Here is a 20,610-nt window from a genome sequence, read left to right as displayed (position 1 = left end):
CAAGTTCTAGCCTTCAACTCTAACCATAAGGAAGTTCCACTTACATCCCACTGTGTTGTAAGGTTCTAAGCTAAGTATCTAATTTGGAAGCTTTCTGCTTTCTATTTCCCCTTCTTGGCTGGAAAAACTCAACCTGCCAATGCAGTTGGATATCAGCCGTAGAGTTAGGGAACTTTAAGGGAGTGAGAGGAACAAAATTCCAATGATAATTTTCCTTCTCCCTGTACATTCAAGATCCCAACAGCTGCTTCAGGCAGCACTCTGTCACAGAGAAAAACGAACGCTTAATATAGAGAGGTCAGTCTTAGAAAATATTTTTACTTACCATACACAAAAACAAATAGCAAAAAAAATGATTATCTAAAAGAAAATAACAAACATGACTATAAAATATTATTAGAAAACATAGAAGAATATATTATAAACTTAGGTGGGCAAGAACTTCCTAGAAATGACCCAAAATTCAGAAGCATTACAGATGACTACATGGTAATTAGAAACTGTTTAAAGAATTAAAAAGTAACATAATAACAAAAAAAAAGGAGTGACTTGCAAACATTTACAAAATATTTGACAAAGTATTTTACACAGTGTATGGGAAAGTTCTGTACAAAACAATAAGTGTTAAGAAAAAACCTAATAAGAGAAACGTGGGTTACTATCTTCTCTGTGTTATGTATTTTTATTTCTTTCAATTTTAGAATAAGAAAACAGCTACTTGGGACATCCTTATGGCAGGCTCTAATTCCAGTATTGGGCAGTCTGTTTCATTCTACCTCACTGGAATTCCTGGCTATGAGAATGTGCATCACATTATCTCCATCCCTTTTTGTATCCTCTACCTGGTTGGAATAGTGGGCAACTGCACCATTCTTCACATCATCCACACTGACAAGAGCCTCCATGAGCCTATGTACTACTTCCTGGCCATGCTGTCCCTAACAGACACGGGCATGTCCATTTCCACCCTGCCCACTGTACTGAAGATCTTCTGGTTTGACGCTCGGAATATCGAGGTCAATGCCTGCATAGCCCAGATGTATTTTATTCATACTTTTTCTTTGATGGAGTCAGCTGTGCTCCTAGCCATGGCCTTTGACAGGTATGTTGCTATATGTGATCCTTTGAGGTATTCCAGCAAACTTACCCCACGGCGCATCCTTTATATAGGGGTCTTCATTGTAGCCAGATGCTCTGTTGCCGTTCCTGTCGGTATTACTCGCATTCCCACATTTTCCTTCTGTCACTCCCATGTTCTCTCCCACTCTTACTGCTTGCATCAAGATGTAATCCGGCTGGCCTGTGCTGATATCTCTTTCAATATTGTGTATGGCTTGTTTGTTGTTGCATTTTATTGGGGTATAGATTCTTTGGGAATCTTGTTATCTTATGCTTTCATCCTCCACTCTGTGCTAGGCATTGCATCCCAAAGAGGGAAGTTCAAGGCCCTCAATACGTGTGCCTCCCATATCTGTGCTGTGCTTATTCTGTATGTGCCAATGATAGGCCTTTCCTTAGTTCATCGCTTTGCAAAACACTCTTCCCCCATAATCCATATAACCATAGCCAATATTTACCTTTTAGTTCCACCAGTACTCAATCCAATTATTTATAGCATAAAGACAAAGCAGATTCGCCAAGGATTCCTAAAGATATTATTACCCAAAAGAGTTGGACTTGTGCAAACTTAGGAAGCAAAATAAGTTCCATTATTTCAAACTTTGAATCCCTTTTCTTTTTCATGAAGATCACCACCTTAGAACTTCTTGGACATATTTGGTGCATAATCATTCCATAACACTTCGTAAGCTCCATGTTTCCCTTCAAAGAAAGTATTGCAATTTCTTCTATCATTACCTGATAGTTTTTAAATATTCTAGAGTTCAGGTGTCAGGAGCTATAAGATATAATTTATTTAACTCAAATAATTTATGGAACTATTTTTCTTTTCATTCAGGCTGGAAGAATAGTCCAATTTTGCATGTTAAACTAAGAAAAGTTGACTAACTGTTCAAAGTGCACAGGCATAAGATAAGATAAAGTTGGCATGCAACTAGGTAAAATCCCTTTTCATTGAGGCAATGTTGGTAAACCATTGTCAGATGGTTGTATGAACTTAGATATGGAGTAAATGAATATATTGCAACTTTTTCATTTATACCTATAGGAATAAATGCTTGAAAAATTTGGGGCAATAAATATAAAGGATTAATTGTCCCAAAGGGGAAAATTCACAGAATCAATAAAAATTTTATAACAAAATGGCTGTATATTCATCTTTAAATGAGGTAGCAAAATATATCAAACCTCTTTGGTCAGTTTTCTGACCACATGCAGAAATTTAAACAGAAATACAGTAAGAAAGATGCCAATAAAAACCTCATCAATTGCAACTGTTCAAATCTTTTACTGCCTAACTCCATTTCTCAGCAAAACAAAACAAAACAAAACAGGAGGGGGAAAAGGAAACAACAACAAATAATTTTCAGCACGAAGATCTAAAGCTCACATTCTAATGGAAGGATGATAGAGGGTTTAGGGAACTGGAAAGAGAGTTCAAGGAAAACACAATCAAATTTTTTTTTTACAAATACTATTTTAAATGACCCAAATAAAATTTCTTGGTTAAATAAATCAAATTTGAAAAACATAATTAAAATGGATTTTAATTATAGGATTACCTGAATTAATTATAGGATCACCTGAATTGAAAAAAGAGTATAGGAAGGAGTAAAAAAAAAAAAAAAGAGAGAAAGAAAAAAAAACTATAGCCATGTTTTTGTTTTTGTTTTTTTGATAAAACCTACACAGATTCATGATTTTTAAAAAATCATTCAGGAAGTAAAGTTATCTTAGGAAACAGAAGGGAAAATTTAGGCTACAAATTTTGTAGTTGCAAAGTAATTTAAAAGAAGAAAACCTCCTTGAAAGAATAGTTCAGGGATAAAATAAGAGGAGAAGGCAGATTTAGAGTAAAGTGGGCCAGTGAATGCCAGAAAATACCAAAAAGAATAAATAGCTGTATTGGAAAAATTGATGTTATAATCAATATTCCAAGAAATAAGAGCCAAAATTATAAAAAAGAGAAAATGTTGAATACAACAAATTAGATAATAATAGATATATAAAACAGATCTTGAAAGTTTATGAAATTGATGATGGGATGTCCTTACAGTAGAGAACAGGACAAATTGTGTACAAACTAAAAAAAAAAAAAAATTTCCAGTGTGAGAAAAGATTCACATCCTGACATATGCTGGTGAAGTTTTTAAAAGTCACTAATAAAGAAATAAAAATATAAATATATAGGAAAAAATTAAGGCAACTCTATGGGAAAATATTAAATCAGAATGGTCTCAGATTGATTCATAAAAATAAAATAAAATAATTTATGTATAAGTATTACTTAAGGGAAAATATATGACCTGAATATTTTATTTTCAGCACATTAAATTACATATTAAGTTATGTGAAGAATGAGATTTGTCTCTAAGTAATCAAGAACCATGTAAATAGGTGCAGGTGTAAAAATTATAAAAGCTGTGCATCAGTTGATAATAGTTGAACCTGGGTGATGGGTACTTGAAGAGTTATTATAATATTCTCTACTTACATATGTACTTTTTCCATAATACAAAGTTTAAAAATGAATAACTAATTAAAAAGGAAAACTTCGCTAACAAAGAGAATTCTGTTGTTTTATTCCCTGGAAAACTACTTGGACTCATTCAGATCCTAAATGATTACTGAACAGATTCTGTGACTTTAAAATCTATGCTGTCAGCACCCTTTAAAAGTACTCTTTTGTACTCTCTGTAGTGTCTAACTTATAATTTCTTGATTTGCCTTCCTGTTTCCTTCTGAGTTTTAAGTCGTCTCATTTCCATTCATGAGCCTGTCTCTCCTTCTCTGACTACAAGACTTCAGGTTTTATTCCACTATGAAAGTGAGCCTCTCTTTTAACGTGCAGAGGAACTGGGATATGGTGGTAAACCGGCCTCTGGCTGATGAAGACTCGTTCTTTTCCCTCATGCATTTAAGACTCACATGTAACAAAGACATTATTTCTTAAATTCTGGTGATGTGGTCTTATTTTTAACAATAGTTGGGCAAGCGCCAGAGGAAAGAATAGCTGATTGACATCTACTCTGCTCCAATAACATTACCACTGAAGAAATATATTCAGTCTCCTTTATTAAGAGAGCTTTTTTTCTTCTTTTCTAGGATGATTTGCTTTGTGTCTTTTTGTCTTTCCACCAGTCTCAGTTTTTTTCTAAATGTTGTATGAAAAAAAACTAAATATGCAAAAATACATGTAAAGCTTTTTGTCTTATACTTGGGCAACTGGCTTCTTTGAAGTCCTCATTATCCATTCAGAGAAGAAACAAGGACCATTTTGGTCTGAGGAACCAAAAAAAAAAAAAATGGACATCAAGCTTGTAGGAAAACAAACAAAAGAAATTCCAAAGATTAAAAATTCAAGGAGTCATAAACTTGTAAATAGTGATGGTGATAGTGATAAACACAGAAATACCTCCACAAAAAATATAAATAAAAATAGAGAGAGATCGAGATGCCCACATCTATTGGAGGAAGACATTTTCCCTTTGTTTTAGTTAAAGCCTTGTCAGGAAATAGATGTCATGTTCAAATGGGCACATGAAGATGGACAGGAGCCAGAGAGCAAGAGGACTTGTTGCTGCAGACCGTTATGATTAGAACACAGAAAAGGATATATCTGGAAAGTAGAACAAATACGATTTTCTCTCAGAAACCACCCTGACTTCATAGGTTTATATATTCTTGGGCTTGCTGATCTGGGTAGTTCTCAAACCCTATTTCTAAAAGGAGGATATTTGCCCTTCACATTTTCCCCAAATGATTGAGGTCACGATTCAACTTATCAAATACTTTTTTGTTCTTCAAGTTATAAATTGTGAGTGGTAGGTATAATTAATCTTTTTATTTCCTTCCATTGTATATCTGAGAAAGGTATAAACCACTTGCTAAGAGCTTACTTGGAGCAAAACACAAAGTCCAATGGTATTCCTCTATGTTTGGGGTTTTTGATCATATAACATTTAGATGATCCTAAGTGATTAATTTATAATAAAATAATAAAAATATAAGGAGAATTCTGGGAGCATCCAGTTTCCAAGAAGACAATAAGGAAAATTATTTTTTTCTGGTCATTTCAGAAGGAGAAGTGAGAAGATGGAGGTGTGAAGTCTTTTCTAGTGATGAGATATATAAATAATCTCATGTTCTCATAAGACATTGTTGTATGGCAAATTCCTTTAACAATTAACTGTTTTTATGAAAATTATAATTCCATTGACATAATCAATTCCTTAAAAAGCCATGTCTCAACTGAGTATATTAAATATAAAAGTGCCTGAACATTAGTAAGCTACAGCATATATAATAAATTCTGAATATATGGTTAGAGATTTTTATTTAAACATTGAGCATTGCATAGGACAGCTCTTTCACACCTCAATTAACCAATAGACATTTAGAGGTTAATGTTGATGACAAACATAAGGAGTATTATTCATTGAGCAAAATCTTCTACTTAGAGTCAGACCATTTTTACATAATTCATATATTTGTTTTAGCAGAAAGACCTCTAAGACTAAGTGAAATAAATATTGCACCAGAAAATCAGAAAGTATGAATGATAAAATTAGTTTTATTGTTTATTGTGTGATTTTGAGGAAGGCATATCACATAACTAAACATTACTTTAATCACACATTTAATAATCGAGCTGATAACTGATTCACTTTCAGCTCTTAAGTTATACAATCTATGCCCACCATAGTTTAGTCCTTGGTAAATCTTCATTACCTATGCAATGTGTAACAGTATTTACTCTCCTATCATATTCTTGCTTCAAACTAGTATCTCATGACGTATCACACTATATCGTTTGTCCCAGACATTGAGTGAAAAAATATTTGGAAATCTCTATAAGATTCTTTTAACTATGCTGCCAAACTATAGCATCTTGCTGCGAGCTGTAAGTGGTAGAGAGGAAGATGGAAATGACCATAAACTGATATTTCAGCACTGACAGGGTTACTATCATCCAGTCTTTCTCCTGGGACCTTGTATCTCTTAGGACCAGAGGAAGCCTTATTAATTCATCCTTCATTCTTTGAGAACTGGGACATTTACTCCCAGCAAGAGGAAATATTCCACTAAGGATTTAAGACTTGGGACAAAATAAAAGTGGAGGGAGTGGGAAAATATAAAGAAGCACCTTTGAAAGGTAAAAGCATAGAGTGAGAGAGAAGAGGGCAGACAGATATTAAGTGCTTGTAGAAGACATAGAGTCTTGTTCCGGAAGGGAGAGACTCTCGATTCAGCACAAGGCATATTTCTCACTGTAGGTATCTTTATCATTCAGGTCCATGCTAGTAGCCTCTAAGTCAGACCCATATAAGGGAGAATTGACAGATAGACAGGACTTATTAAAGATTCCCTGGACTTCCATGGCTGGTGATATCCTCTATGAACATGTTGTTTACACTTGTTGGACAACCATTTTCAGGCATAATACAGAGAAATTCTAGAATAAGACTGGCATTGCACCAGATAACTTCCAATCTCACGTATACCAAGTGATTTAGTGGGACTTTCTTTACAGCTCAGTGGTGTAAATCACACTTTAAAAGTCCTAAGGATTTTCAAATTCACAATCTAGCACCCATGGTTTCCATCTTCTTCCTATGAGGAGTGGTGGAAGATGCCACATGGTCATGTGGGTAAATTTCTAATTATATGGTCAGCAGCAATTGAATTAGACTGTCAAAATGAAGTTGTGCTACAAGATAAGGGAATGTGGGATAATAGGAGGATCGGTTGCTAATGCATATATGTGATACTTCTGTGGGAACTTTAGAATACCAAATTATAGCTTCTCAGAATCCATCTGGCTGATGTCCCAAGAATCATATTCCTTTTCTTGGTAACACTTCGCATTCCACAGTGGATTCTCTTCTTTCCAGTTTGGCACTGAATATATTGAGAAGCACACACATAGGAGAATCACACTTACCACAGGGATTTGGGAGGAGATAAAAGTGTCAAAAAAGCAACCCTTAGCTCTGGCCACACTGAGTCTTCACTGAATGAAAGGGAAATAAAACTGATATAATTAGCTTCTTACCCTGCAGCTTATCAAGCTCAATTCTGTGAGACACCTCTCCCACTTATGCATTTTTCCTCTATGGAAGACACATCAGGGATGCCTGAATTCTTACCTACCCCCTTAACTTCAAAATTTTTTACTGTAGTTCTTATTATTATTGTTGTTGTCATTCTTCTCATCACCACCATCATTATTATATTATGGTTAGTGTCTCAATCTCTAATACTAAGTATTTACTAGCAATGTCACATTTAATACTCAAAACAATTCTGTTGAATTGTTATTATCTTCATTTTATAGGGGAGGCAATTTTGATTCATAAAGAAACATAACTTTTTTTTTTAATTTTATTTTATTTACTTTGTAATAATATTACATTAAAAATATATATATATGAGGTCCCATTGAACCCTACCTCCCCCACCCCACCTCTCCCCCCCTCAGCAACACTCCCTCCCATCATCATGACACAGCCATTGCATTTGGCAAGTATATCTTTGGGCACCCCCGCACCCCATGGACATGATGGCTGATGGGTATGGGGAAAGGCAGGAAGAGATGAGAGGTGGAGGCGTCTTTGGGACATGGAGCTGCCCTGGATGGTGCTTCAGGGGCAATCACCGGACATTGTAAATCCTCACAGGGCCCACTGGATGGAATGGGGGAGAGTGTGGGCCATGGTGTGAAACATAACTTTTTTAAAATTAAGAGCAAATATGAACTGTGACCAGGGTATAACCTAGGTCTATCTGACTGCAGAGCCAGAGAAATGGAATGCAAAAAGAGCTGGTAGGGAGCTGTTAACTTAAGTCTCAAGAAAAAGCCACCAAGATCAGTCACTAAGGGTGTTGCAGACTGCCCTCCAGATCACAGAGTTTTCAATTAAACTATGTGTTTACTTCTTGGCATTGGAATAGAGAAGCTATGAGGTCAGAGAAATGGTTTGATCTGGCTAGGTGATACAGTTAAAAGAAAGCAGATTTCCAAAAGAGGAAATATTTCTGTTTCTGTGTAAGAATTTTCAGGGGTATAAACGAAAAGAAGAGATAAAATCTGGACGTGTTGTGATTGGAGGAGATAGTGAGGACAGATTGCACATCATACACAGAAAGCAGGCATGAAAAGAGAATGGGAGGAATAGAAAGGACAGGAGAAACACTAAGAGCACTGATCAGTGAAGGACCTTGGAAAAGAGCTCTAAGGGGAAAAGCAGGGAAGTAGCAAATTTATTCAAGAGGGTCTTTATGAAGTCATGGCTGCCTTCATATAACTTATTTGTTATTAACCATAGTGGAGTCTCTGACCAAAGGTTCTATCTTGTGCTAGTGTTACCCAAGAGAAGAGAAAAAATATATGTTTCTTCTCCTGGAGATATCACATGAGCCACATGTTCCAGTATCTGCATTTGATCATAAGGAAAGCCAACACAGAAAGGAGCATGCGTTGGACAACCCAATGATAGATAAGCAGGATTTAGAATGCTGATAAGGCAGGCAGAGTAAGCAAAGTATCAGGGTCTTAAATATCAGTTTATACAACATGTAGATAGAATATAATATGAATAATGAGAAAAACTGTCTCTAGAATTTACGTTGTTGAATCCTTGCTCATGGATCTGTCATTTACTAGACAATTCCTATTATCAAAAACCCTCAAAAAATGTAAGCTGCATTTAAGATTTATCAATATGGGACTTGAGGGTATTGAAGGGGATTTAAGTGTCTCAAAGAGCCATACAGACATAGAAAGAAAGACAATGGCATGACAGTTTGCTAATTCATAATGCATCAGAATTTTTCATTTTCACATTTGTTGAGCATGATTGTTCAGAAAAATAATGGACAAGTAGGATTTTGAGAAGCAGCTCATATTTACTATTTGAAATATATTTTTCTTAAACTCTGGGAGCTAGTGGGGAAGAAATATTTTCACTTTGGGTCTAAGTCACTTAGTGTCATGAGAATTGAAGTCAACAGGGTTATTCCAACCAATTTGTTTTGCTTTTTTTTTTGGAGAAAGAAGTTTTCAATGACTGATTATTTCTCTAAAGTAACAAGAAGATAATTTTAAATCATTTAAATCAAAGCAATAGTTAATTGTGCTTTCCTTAAATGACATATTTTATTATCTTAAAAAGATTTTTTTAAAAATTCACATTGATTCTTTAATTCTATTTTAACCTGAATTTAGCTCTTGATTTTCTTTTTTTTTTACTCAATATTAAAGCTTACTCTAGGATATGGATTAAAATAATAGCTGATTAAATTTAGGTGACAAACCAAGGCTAAATTGATATTAGACTTGACTCTCTGTAGATACCAGGTCTAGGGCACCAGTTATATAGATGGGGATAAGTGAATAACAACATTGTGCAAGCCATTACTCACCTGAATTCTGTATAGGTACCTTATGTGGTGATCCAGCATCATTGAAGACACTATCAAATCAGACTGATAAAGAGATTTCAAGTAGGAGCAGTAATTCTGGCCAAGAAAGTTCCTAAAGAAGATTATACAATTTAAGAATATAGCCTAGAAGAAGTTATGATTTGCACAGTCTGGATAGTGTTTTTGGAAGATGACCACATGTTTAGAGAGGATGTTGATGATTCTGCCTCTGAGAGGCAGAAGGGAAGGTCCATATGAGTATTAAGTGGATGCCTTATTGAAATGACAACATCCAGAAGTGAAGTTGAGAAAGATGAAACAAGAATGTGGGGATAGGTTTCAGGGTGATTGCAGGTAAGCACTGATTTTTTTTTTTTTTCCCCCAGATACAGATCCTGCTCTTAACATTACCCTACCAGAGAAGTGTGATTTTTGGAACCATGGAACAACAAGTCAGCCCTATGGCGGTCTCAAATTCCAGCAGTGCTCTTTCCTCCACATTCTACTTTACAGGCATCCCTGGCTATGAGGAATTTCAACATTGGATTTCCATTCCATTCTTTCTTCTCTATGTTGCTGGAATAATGGGCAACTTCACCATCCTACATGTTGTCCAGACCGTCCCCAGGCTTCATGAGCCCATGTACTACTTCCTTGTCATGCTTTCCATCACTGACATGGGCAAGTCTATGCCCACAATGTTATCACTCTGCAGGGTGTTGTGGTCCATTTCCAGAGAGATCCAGTTTAAAATCTAAGTGGTCCAAATGCTTTTCATTCACACTTTTTCTTTCACCAAATCATTTGTACTCTTGGTCATGGCCCTTGATCGGTATGTGGCCATCTGCCAGCCTCTGTGATATGCTACTAGTCACACCCCAAAACTCATCACCAAGATTGGAATTGCAGCCCTGCTCAGGAGTACCTTTGCCCTGATTCCAGTTCTGGTCCAGCAGACCTTCTTTCCCTTCTGCCATCTCCATATCCTTTCTCATTCTTATTGTCTGCACCAAGATATGAGCAACCTTGCCTGTGCTAATACCAAGTTTAATGTTATATATGGGTTGGTCCTGGTCACTCTAATGTGGGGCATGGACTCTTTAGGTATTTTTGCATCTTATGTTTCATCCTCCACTCAGTGTTGAGATTCACAACCCATGAAGGGGGGCTTAAAGCCCTCAATGCATGTGCATCACACATTTGTGCTGTACTAATTCTATATGTACCCATGATTGGACTGTCTATTGTCCATCGTGTAGCCAAACCTTCATCCCCTCTCATCCACATCTTTATGGCCCATGTTCAATTATCGATTCAACCTGTGCTCAACCCAATCATCTATTGTGTGAAGATCAAGCAGATTCACCAGGGAATCCTCCACATGGTTCTCTCCACAAACATAACTTCTACTATGAGATAAGCATATTCTCAAGACAATGATAGCTTATGTTCCAATGTATAAACTCAAGGATTTGTCTTCTGTATGTATGTTGGCACCATATGTGCTAACACCAGTCTACATAAAGAGCAGAAATAAAGTCATCAAAAGCAGCATGAAGGAGCCCTAAACAAGAGCACTATAATCCACTGGGACTACACAGACTGAGTTCACACTGTGCTTAAAAAAAAAAAACCCATTAACATGAATATTTTGGAATGTGTTAGAAATCATTTCCTGCTATTCTTTTCCATTTTTAATCCTCATTTTATTCAAAACTTCACCCATGAAGTTTTTCTTGCATATACCAAACTCATATTTCCTTACATCTTGATATTCTATATTATTTGTCATGGAATCATATACTATATATCTTGTTATATAAGTTCTCTGTTATTTCTATCTTTCCTAAATTTAAAAAAGTCTTATCTTGAATATAAAAGCATATTAGAGCACAAGCAGAGGTTCTCAAATCTCTGAGGAGGTCTAGTTTTCTCAGGGGTAGAAAAAAATACCCATCAGCCTGGGTTTTTATTCCCCTTAACTTATTATATATATATATGTGTGTGTGTGTGTGTGTGTGTGTGTATTTAATCTTACAGACAATTGAGACTCAGTAGTTTTGTAAACCTGTCAGATATATTGTTACATGCAGGCAAGGTTTACAAACCACTGATTTAAATGTACCTTAATAATAAGTATACACTCTTCATTTAAACACTATATGAGCAAAATATAGCTCCCTTAGTTTTAGCTATTTAGAAGTTGGTAGCAGTGGATATGGACCATCTAACAAAGTGTTTTCATTCTTATCCAGAACTCTTTTTCATATAGGAAACTATCTCTTCTTGTATCTCTGTAATTACCTAGCACATAACTTTGCATAAAGTTGTTAAAAATATTGTTGAAAATTTAATTGAATTTTTTTGGTTACGTACCTACATTTCCTGAAAGGAAAAATAAAACAGAGAATAAAAAGATTTCCAAAATCTTTGTGGCACTCAATACTTAGATATATCTTCATAATAGGTAATGTGTTTTTACATATATTAATGTAATTATTCTTCAGAGGAATGTATCTCTAATGGTTTGCCACCTGCAGGAACTAGCGCTAGACTTGTTTTACAGGAGGCAGTTAATAGTAATTAATGAATATATAACTGATTCATAAATTAATCAATCAGTGTATATAGAACGGCTAGATTAAATATTGGAAAAAAATCCTCCCAAAGCCTTCTCTGCCTGTCTGTGGAATCCAGAAGAGATCAGTATCCAGAAGTTAAAAAAAGTAATCTGTATTTTTTTGTTTATCAATATCCTGTCATTAGACCAAAATGCAATGAATTTAGTTTCATAATGCCAAATGCTATCATTTAGATAGTGCACTAATAATCTTGATTCTTTCTCAGAAGCTCCTTGTGTCAAAATGTGATGTCAAGAAAAAAATAACAGAAGGAAAGACCACTATTTCCTTCACCGTCCAAGTGGATGGCATTTTCTTCTATATGAAGTGCTGCTACAAAACACTTTATTATTCCAATTAGTCATTTAGTCATTCAATCTAAAACCCTGAACAATAAAAACAGCATTCCATTCAAAACAACACCATGGATAATCAACTGATTATACACAGAATCTAGAAACAGTCACACACATTTATAAAGAGAATTTTAGCAGTATAAATTGTTCAAGGCATTCAATCACTAGAACATATAGGTATTAATACTTATATAGGAGGTGGGGTAAGATGGCATCTGAGTAAGTACACCATCGTCATCTTCCTTACAAAAGACCGGTTGTGTGGTGATGGAGTCCTACCCAAGCAGGATGTTTCGGGAACCAGCAGGGTGGGAGGTGTCTGGACATTGATCTGGCAAGACTGAAGCAGAAGTGGTGTTTGCTCAAAGTAGAACTGCAGGTTTCTAATACTGAACTTGGTACATCCCTTCCCCCTAGGGCTAAGAGCTGCAGCATTCACTGAGAACTGCTGGTTATAGAGTGATGTTTCCAAGTCCGTGTTTCCCAAATGGGTGAACCCCAAGCCTGTGTCCCCTGAACCTTTGTGGCCCACATTTCACAGACCTACATACTCCTAGTTCACATTCTCCCGGGTCTCTCTTTCCCAAGCCGAACACTCCCGGAAATCCAGCATTGCCTGACCCCTCTGGTCGTGAACTAAGTCTGGGAATGGGAGGATTTAGGTGGGATGTGCAGAGGGGCCAAGGAGTGCAGGTTCAATTTTCTGGTCCCCCCCCTTTTATTGAGTTTGGAGGAGTATATCAGCTGGCTTGGGGAGAGTAGGAGAGGAAAGGTGAATCTGGTGAGAGAGCCCAATTTACCTAACCACCCTGGGATAGGAAACTTGGTCAGGGAGAAGGTGGAGTCAGAAAAATAACTAGCATCCTTGTAGCACACCAAAGGAAGAGGGACAATAAGATGGGATTTACAGGCTTCCAATAGCATATTTAGGGCTCCTGGCAAAGAGTGGGTACTCTCTCAAGAAATTAAGACTCATTATTTTCTCAGGTGAGTTGGTTCACCAGGGACCCATTTGAAAATCCTACAGAAGCCCTCATGCAGCCTTCCTGCTGCCTGGGGAGAGATGGAAGTGAGGAAGGGAGAGAGGGGGAAGGTCAGACTCCTCAGCAGTTTATTCAATTGCAAAGAGGATTCTTTGCCGGAGGCCTTGTCTAGTGTTTTGTTTGTTTCTTTTCTTGTTTTTTCTTCCTCTTTATCCCTGTGACTGCCCTTTTTTAATTTCATTTTCTTTTTTCTATTTTCTCTTTTTCTTCCTCTGTTTTTTTTTTCCTTTTTCCTTTTTTACCTTTTTTTAATATTAGTATTGCAGGCAACATTTCTTTTTTGCTGTGCTTTCTCATTCTCAATTTTCTCTTTTCTGTGTGTACTGATTTTGACTACCAAGGTTATCCCCTTTCCTTGACATCATTCTCTCCTCCATTATTTATTGTTTCTCTTGCATTCCACCTCTCTCTGTTTAGCCTCCAATATTCTTGAGTTTTTATCTCTAATACCTCTGATCTGTTTTCTATAATTTATTCACTCTTTATATTATTGTCCTCTCTTTTCTTTTTCCCTTTCTCCTGACCACACTGACCTTTTAATTCATAGTATATTCTTCCATATATTCAGTTTAATATCTCATTATAGTTACACCACTTTTTTAAGGTTATAACTATACACAGCATCCATGAGTTCTATATCAATTTTCCTGGATGTCACATGATTCTTCTGCTAACATTCACTATCAATAGTACTATTATATTTTTCCTTTCTTACCCCTTCTGCTTTCTCTGGACTTAATATATTACTTCAAGGGAACTTAGCCAACAAGGAAATAGAATAAGCAGAAAAAAGTGACAAAGAGAAGACAACACACACACACAAACAATGACTAATTAAACCACAAGACTAGCATAAGAAGATAATCAACAGAATAAATCCAACAAGATAAAATGATGACCAGACAGCAACAAAAACTACAGACCATACAAATAATCAGGAAAACATGGCTCAATCCAATGAGCAAACTAAAAACCAGGAAGAAAAATGAAACATCGAACAAGTAATTAAAGCTCTCAAAACAAGTATCATGGACCAATTCAATGAAGTGAAGGAAGATATTAAGCATATTAAGAAAACACTTGGAGAGCATACTGAAGAAATTGTGATCATGGACAAAAAGATAACAGAGATGATGGGGATCAATAGCACAATCCAAGAAATCAAAAATACATGCTCAGAAATTAACAGCAGATTTGAAGAGGTACAGGAAAGAATTAGTGATGTGGAAGACAGTACATGTGAAATCAAACAGATATTAGAATTAATCAATAAAAAGATAGGAAAAACCCAGCAGGTACTTAGGGACCTGAATGACAATGAAAATGCACAAACATATGCATTATAGGCATCCCAGAAGGAGAAGAGAAGGGAAAGGGGAGATTAAAGTCTCCCAAAGTGTTTTGGAGGAAATAATGGCCAACAAATTCACAAACCTATTGAGGGAGATGCATGTACATGTCGAGGAAGCCCAATGCACCCCAAACAGCATAAATCCCAACATGTCTACCCCAAGACATATACTTGTCAAATTATCCAATGAACAAGGCAAAGAGAAAATACTAAAAGCAGCAAAAGAAAAGAGAACCATCACATACAAGGAGGCTCCATTAGATTAAGTGCTGATCTCTCATCTGAAACCATGGAGGGAGAAGGCAGTGGTATAACATAGTCAAGGTATTAAAAGAAAATAATTTCCAACCAAAAATACTCTATCCAACAAAGCTAGCATTCAAAAATGATGGTGAGTACAAAATATTCACAGATAAACAGAAACTAAGAGAGTATGCCAACAAGAAACCTGCCCTTTAAGAAATAATAAAGGGAGTTCTGCAGGAGATTAAAAAAACAGGACAGGCAGAGTTGGAGGAGAGTGTAAGAACAAATAAAACTACAAAAAGAGAAAAAAAAAATCAAACAACATAAGACAAACACAAATCCAAAGAAAATATGGCTAATATAAGTAATTCCTTGAAAGTAATAACACTAAATGTCAATGGATTAAACTCACCTGTTAAGTGACATAGATTGGAAGACTGGATAAGGAAATATGACCCATTTATATGCTGCCTACAACAAACTCATCTTAGGCCCAGGGATTCAAGGCTATTGAAAATGAATGGCTGGAATACAATCTTACAAGCAATCAATAACCAAAATAGGGCAGGTGTAGCTATATTAATGTCAGAGGAAATAGACTTTAAATGCAAAACAATTGTGAGAAAAAAAGATGGACACTACATATTAGTGAAAGGGATAATCTTTCAAGAAGGAAGAACAATCATAAACATTTATGCCCCTAACAAGGGCACCTCCGAATACATGAGGCAAGCACTGGAGAAACTAAGTGAAGGAATAGATACCTCTACAATTATAGTGGGGGACTTTAACACACCACTATCACCATTGGGCAGAAAATCTCAAAAGAGAATCAATAAAGAAACAAAGACTTTGAAAAATATATTAGAGGATCTGGACCTAATAGACATATATAGAACATTATATCCAAATACAGCAGGATATACATTTTTCTCAAGTGTATATGGATCATTCCCTAAGATAGACCACATGCTACATGACAAAGAAAGCCTCAATATATTCAATAAGATTGAAATCATGCACAATAATTTCTCTGGCCACAGTGGAGTGAAGCTGGACATCTGCAAGGGCCAGAGAACCAGCTTTGGCACCAAGATATGAAAGATAAACAATACACTCTTAGAAAAACAGTGAGTCAAGGAGTAAAACTTAAAAGAAATCAATAACTGCCTTGAAATGAATGAAAATAACACAACATATCAAAACTTATGGGATGCAGCAAAAGCTGTACTGAGAGGGAAATTCATAGCCATAAATTCATACATCAAAAAAGAAGAAAGAGCTAAAATTGAAGAACTAACTGAACAATTTGAGGAATTAGTAAAAAAAACAACAAACCAACCCCAAAGAAAGAAAGAAAGAACAAAGATAAGAGCAGATCTAAATGAAATTGAAAAAAGGGAAGCAATAAAAAAATTAACAAAACAAAGAACTGGTTCTTTGTGAAGATCAATAAAATTAACAAACACTTAGCTAGACTAACAAAGAAAAATAGAGAGTAGATACAAATACATAAAATAAGAAATGAGAAAGGGGATATTACCACTGACCCCACTGAAATAAAGTCTATCATAAGAAGATACTTTGAAAAACTGTATTCCAAGAAGAAAGACAATTTAGAGGAAATGGAGAAATTCCTAGAAACACATAAGCAGCCTGCATTGACAAAAGAAGAAATCGATGATCTCAACAAACCAATCAGAAGTAAAGAGATAGAGTAGTTCATTAAAAACCTCCCACTAAGAAGAGCCCTGGGCCAGATGGCTTCAGAGGTGAATTCTATGAAACATTCCAGAAAGAAATAACACCACTTTTGCTTAAACGCTTCCAAAAATTTGAAACAGAAGGAACATTGCCTAATTCATTTTATGATGCCAGCATTATCCTAATACCAAAACCAAACAAAGACACCACAAGAAAGGAAAATTACAGACTAATCTAATGAACCTAGATGCAAAAATCCTCAACAAAATACTTGCTAATAGTATTCAACAACACATTAAACAAATTATAAACCATGACCAAGTAGACTTCATTCCTAGTATGCAAGAATGGTTCAACATAAGAAAATCAATTAATGTAATACACCACATGAACAGACTGAAGGAAAAAATCACATGATCATATATATAGATGCAGAAAAAGCATTTGACAAAATATAGTCATGCTTTTATTGATAAAAACACTCCAAAAGATAGGAATAGAAGGAAACTTTCTGAACATAATAAAGGGTATATATGAAAAACCCACAGCTAACATCATTTACAATGGTGAGATCCTAAAATCTTTTCTCTAAGATCAGGAACAAGACAAGAATGTATACTATCACCCCTTCTATTTAACCTTGTGTTAGAAGTACTTGCTTGAGCACTGGGGCAACACCCAGATATAACAAAATCCAAATAGGAAAGGAAGAATTCAAAATTTCACTATTTGCAGATGACAGGATCCTATACATAGAACACCCTAAAAAGTCTACAACAAAGCTTCTAGAACTTATAAATGAGTTCAGTAAAGTCACAGGATATAAGATCAATGCATAAAAATCAGTAGCATTTCTGTACACCAATGATGAGCAATCTGAGGAGGAAATCAAGAAACAAATACATTTACAATAGTAAATAAAAAAATCAAATACCTAGGAATAAATTTAACCAAAGATGTAAAGGATTAATACACAGAAAACTACACAAAACTGTTCAAAGAAATCAAAGAAGATCTAAACAAATGGATGAATATTTCCTGTTCATGGATAGGAAAACTAAATATTAGTAAGATATCTATCCTACCAAAACTGATCTTCAGATTCATTGTTATCCCAATAAAAATCAACACAGCATTTTTTTAATAAACTGGAAAAATTAACTCTGAAATTTATTTAGAAAGGAAAGAGGCCCTGAATAGCCAAAGACATATTGAAAAAGAAAAATGAAACTCTAGGAATCACATTACCAGACTTCAAAATATACTCCAAAGCTACAGTAGTGAAAATGGCATAGTATTGGCACAAGGATAGACACACTGACCAATGGAACCGATTTGAGAGCTCTGATATAGGTCCTCATATATACAGTCATCTGATATTTGTCAAGGCCACCAAGCCCATTCAACTGGGAGAGAATTGGATATCAATATGCAAAAGAAGGAAAGAGGATTACCATTTCACGCCTTACACAAAAATCAACTCAAGATGGATCAACGACATAAATGTAAGAGCCAAGACCATAAAGACCTTGGAAAACAGTGTAGGGAAGCATCTACAGGACCTTATAATAGGAAATGGCTTCATGAAATTCACATCCAAAGCATGAGCAGCAAAATAACAAGTAGATAAATGGGACTTCCTCAAAATTAAATCTTTTTGCACCTCAAAGGAGTTTGTCATGAAAGTGAAAGTGAGCCTACACAATGGGAGAAGGTATTTGGTAAACATATATCTGATAGGAGACTTATATCCTGTATATATAAAGAACTCCTATATCTTGGAAATAAAATGACAAACAACCCATTTAAAAAATGGGGAAAATATTTGAACAGATGCTTCTCCAAAGAAGAAATACAAATGGCTAAAAAGCACATGAAAAAATGCTCAAAATCACTATTTGGGAAGTGCAAATCAAAACTACTATGAGATACCATTTGACTCCCATAAGACTGGCAGCTATCAAAGAAACAGAAACTATATGTGCTGGAGAGTATGTGAAGGAATGGTAACACTCATCCACTGCTGGTGGGAATGCAGATGGATAAAGCCATCATGGAGAACTGTTAGGCAGTTTATCAAAAAGTTAGCTATAAACTTGCCATATGACCCAGCAATTCCACTTCTGACCCAGAAGATCTGAAAATAAGGACACAACCCGATATATGTACACCAATGTTCATAACAGCATTATGTAATGCAGCAATATGTAATGCCACAAGATGTAATCAATCCAAATGCTCATCAATGGATGAATGGGTAAAGAAAATGTGGTATATACATACAATGGAATACTACTCAGCTATAAGAATGAATACAGTACAAATACATGTGGTAACATGGATGAATCTTGAGGACCTTATGTTGAATGAGGCAAGCCAGGCACTGAAGGACAAATAGTACATGACTTCTCTGATACGAAACAAGCAAACCAAACTGTCTCAGAGAGCTAAAGTCTGGAAGATAAGCTTAAAGAATCTGGGGGGATGAGGAAGGTTGCAAGCTGATGCCTACAAGGGTGAAGTCTATGACAAGCTGGAGGTAAGTATTTGTACAGGGAAGGGATAAGATGGGGACATAGGGATTCCTTTGGGTGGGGCTTTGTGGGCTTGAGGGGGGCTAGGGTTGGGAGGATGGGTCAGATGACCCAAGGAATTGGGGGGAGGACTGGAGGGAACTGGTGAATATGGGAGAATGTCAGGTATATGCTTGAAACTATACTGTTGAGAAAACTCTTTAGAAAATATAATAAGAAAGGATAATGTGTTTAAGGTGCTTAAGGTGGGGGATGGGATCTGGTACAGGGGCAAGCTTGTAGGGAGTATGTGAGTGCTCATTTTGTCATAGTGTGTTATATCATGGGTGAAGACCCATACAATGAGTGTGATGGTGTACCCACATCCTGGGGAGACCTGATGTTCCCAAAGAGAGGAAATTGCATCTCTTGAGAGGATTGCTGGCTCCCAATTAGTTAGGGTGGGCTAGTATATCAAGTCTTCAGCCTTTTAGCAGTATCTGTAAATCTGGCTCCTCAAGTAGCGAAGATTGAGTGCCATGGTGTGCCCTGAGGGGAGGGGGAGAGTGATATAGCATAGATGGAAGCAGGGAACTGGGGGGCAATGGAAGCAATCCACAAGATCATGCAATGATGGACATTTCAACTTACATCTAAAGTGTATAAAAGTCTATAAACTAAAATGTAAACTATAATGTAAAACATAAGGAAACTAAAAATTTAGTAATTTGTACAGTCTAAAATATAAACAATAACATAAACCAAAATGGAACCATGTTTGATAGCTATGTTTTAAAATTTGTTCATCACCTACAGGAAATATATCATGAACATGTAAAGAGATCCTTGCTGGGGAAAGGGAAAAAGGGTTTGATGTTGGATATCTGGGACTCCCCTATATTGTGCATGTGAATTACTGTGATCTAAAACTTTTTTGAAGACAAAATTAAAAATTAGAAAAAAAAAGAAAGAAAGGATGTAGACACTGATAAGAAATGAAACCATCTTGCCACTGTACATACAGGGCAAAACCTATTACAGTGATGAAAGGCAAAATGTTAGAAACAAAGCTTTATAATATTTTTCATTTTATTAATACACCACTTTATTTTTATTCTATGTTAGTATTTATAAACTTCTAAATATTCTATTTCTAAGCTTTAAACACATCACTGTATTTCAATTTCCTTTTAAATGAATTTGGCAACATATTAGGATTCATTGTTGAGGAAG

The 20,610-nt window shown here is 35.7% G+C and overlaps 1 protein-coding gene across 1 annotated transcript; it reads left to right on the top strand.

Annotated features, from left to right (window-relative positions):
- The first annotated feature begins 731 nt into the window (after positions 1 to 731).
- On the top strand, positions 732 to 1,691 carry LOC101410849 (olfactory receptor 51G1-like). The gene has a single exon (XM_004471742.1). The coding sequence runs from the start codon at positions 732 to 734 to the stop codon at positions 1,689 to 1,691; it is 960 nt and encodes a 319-aa protein (XP_004471799.1).
- The last annotated feature ends 18,919 nt before the right edge of the window (positions 1,692 to 20,610 follow it).

The sequence above is a fragment of the Dasypus novemcinctus genome, chromosome 10 (assembly GCF_030445035.2).
Source record: "Dasypus novemcinctus isolate mDasNov1 chromosome 10, mDasNov1.1.hap2, whole genome shotgun sequence".
Classification (NCBI taxonomy): Eukaryota; Metazoa; Chordata; class Mammalia; order Cingulata; family Dasypodidae; genus Dasypus; species Dasypus novemcinctus.
The sequence above is the reverse complement of the archived record's forward strand: the minus strand, read 5'-3'. Positions and strand labels throughout refer to the sequence as shown.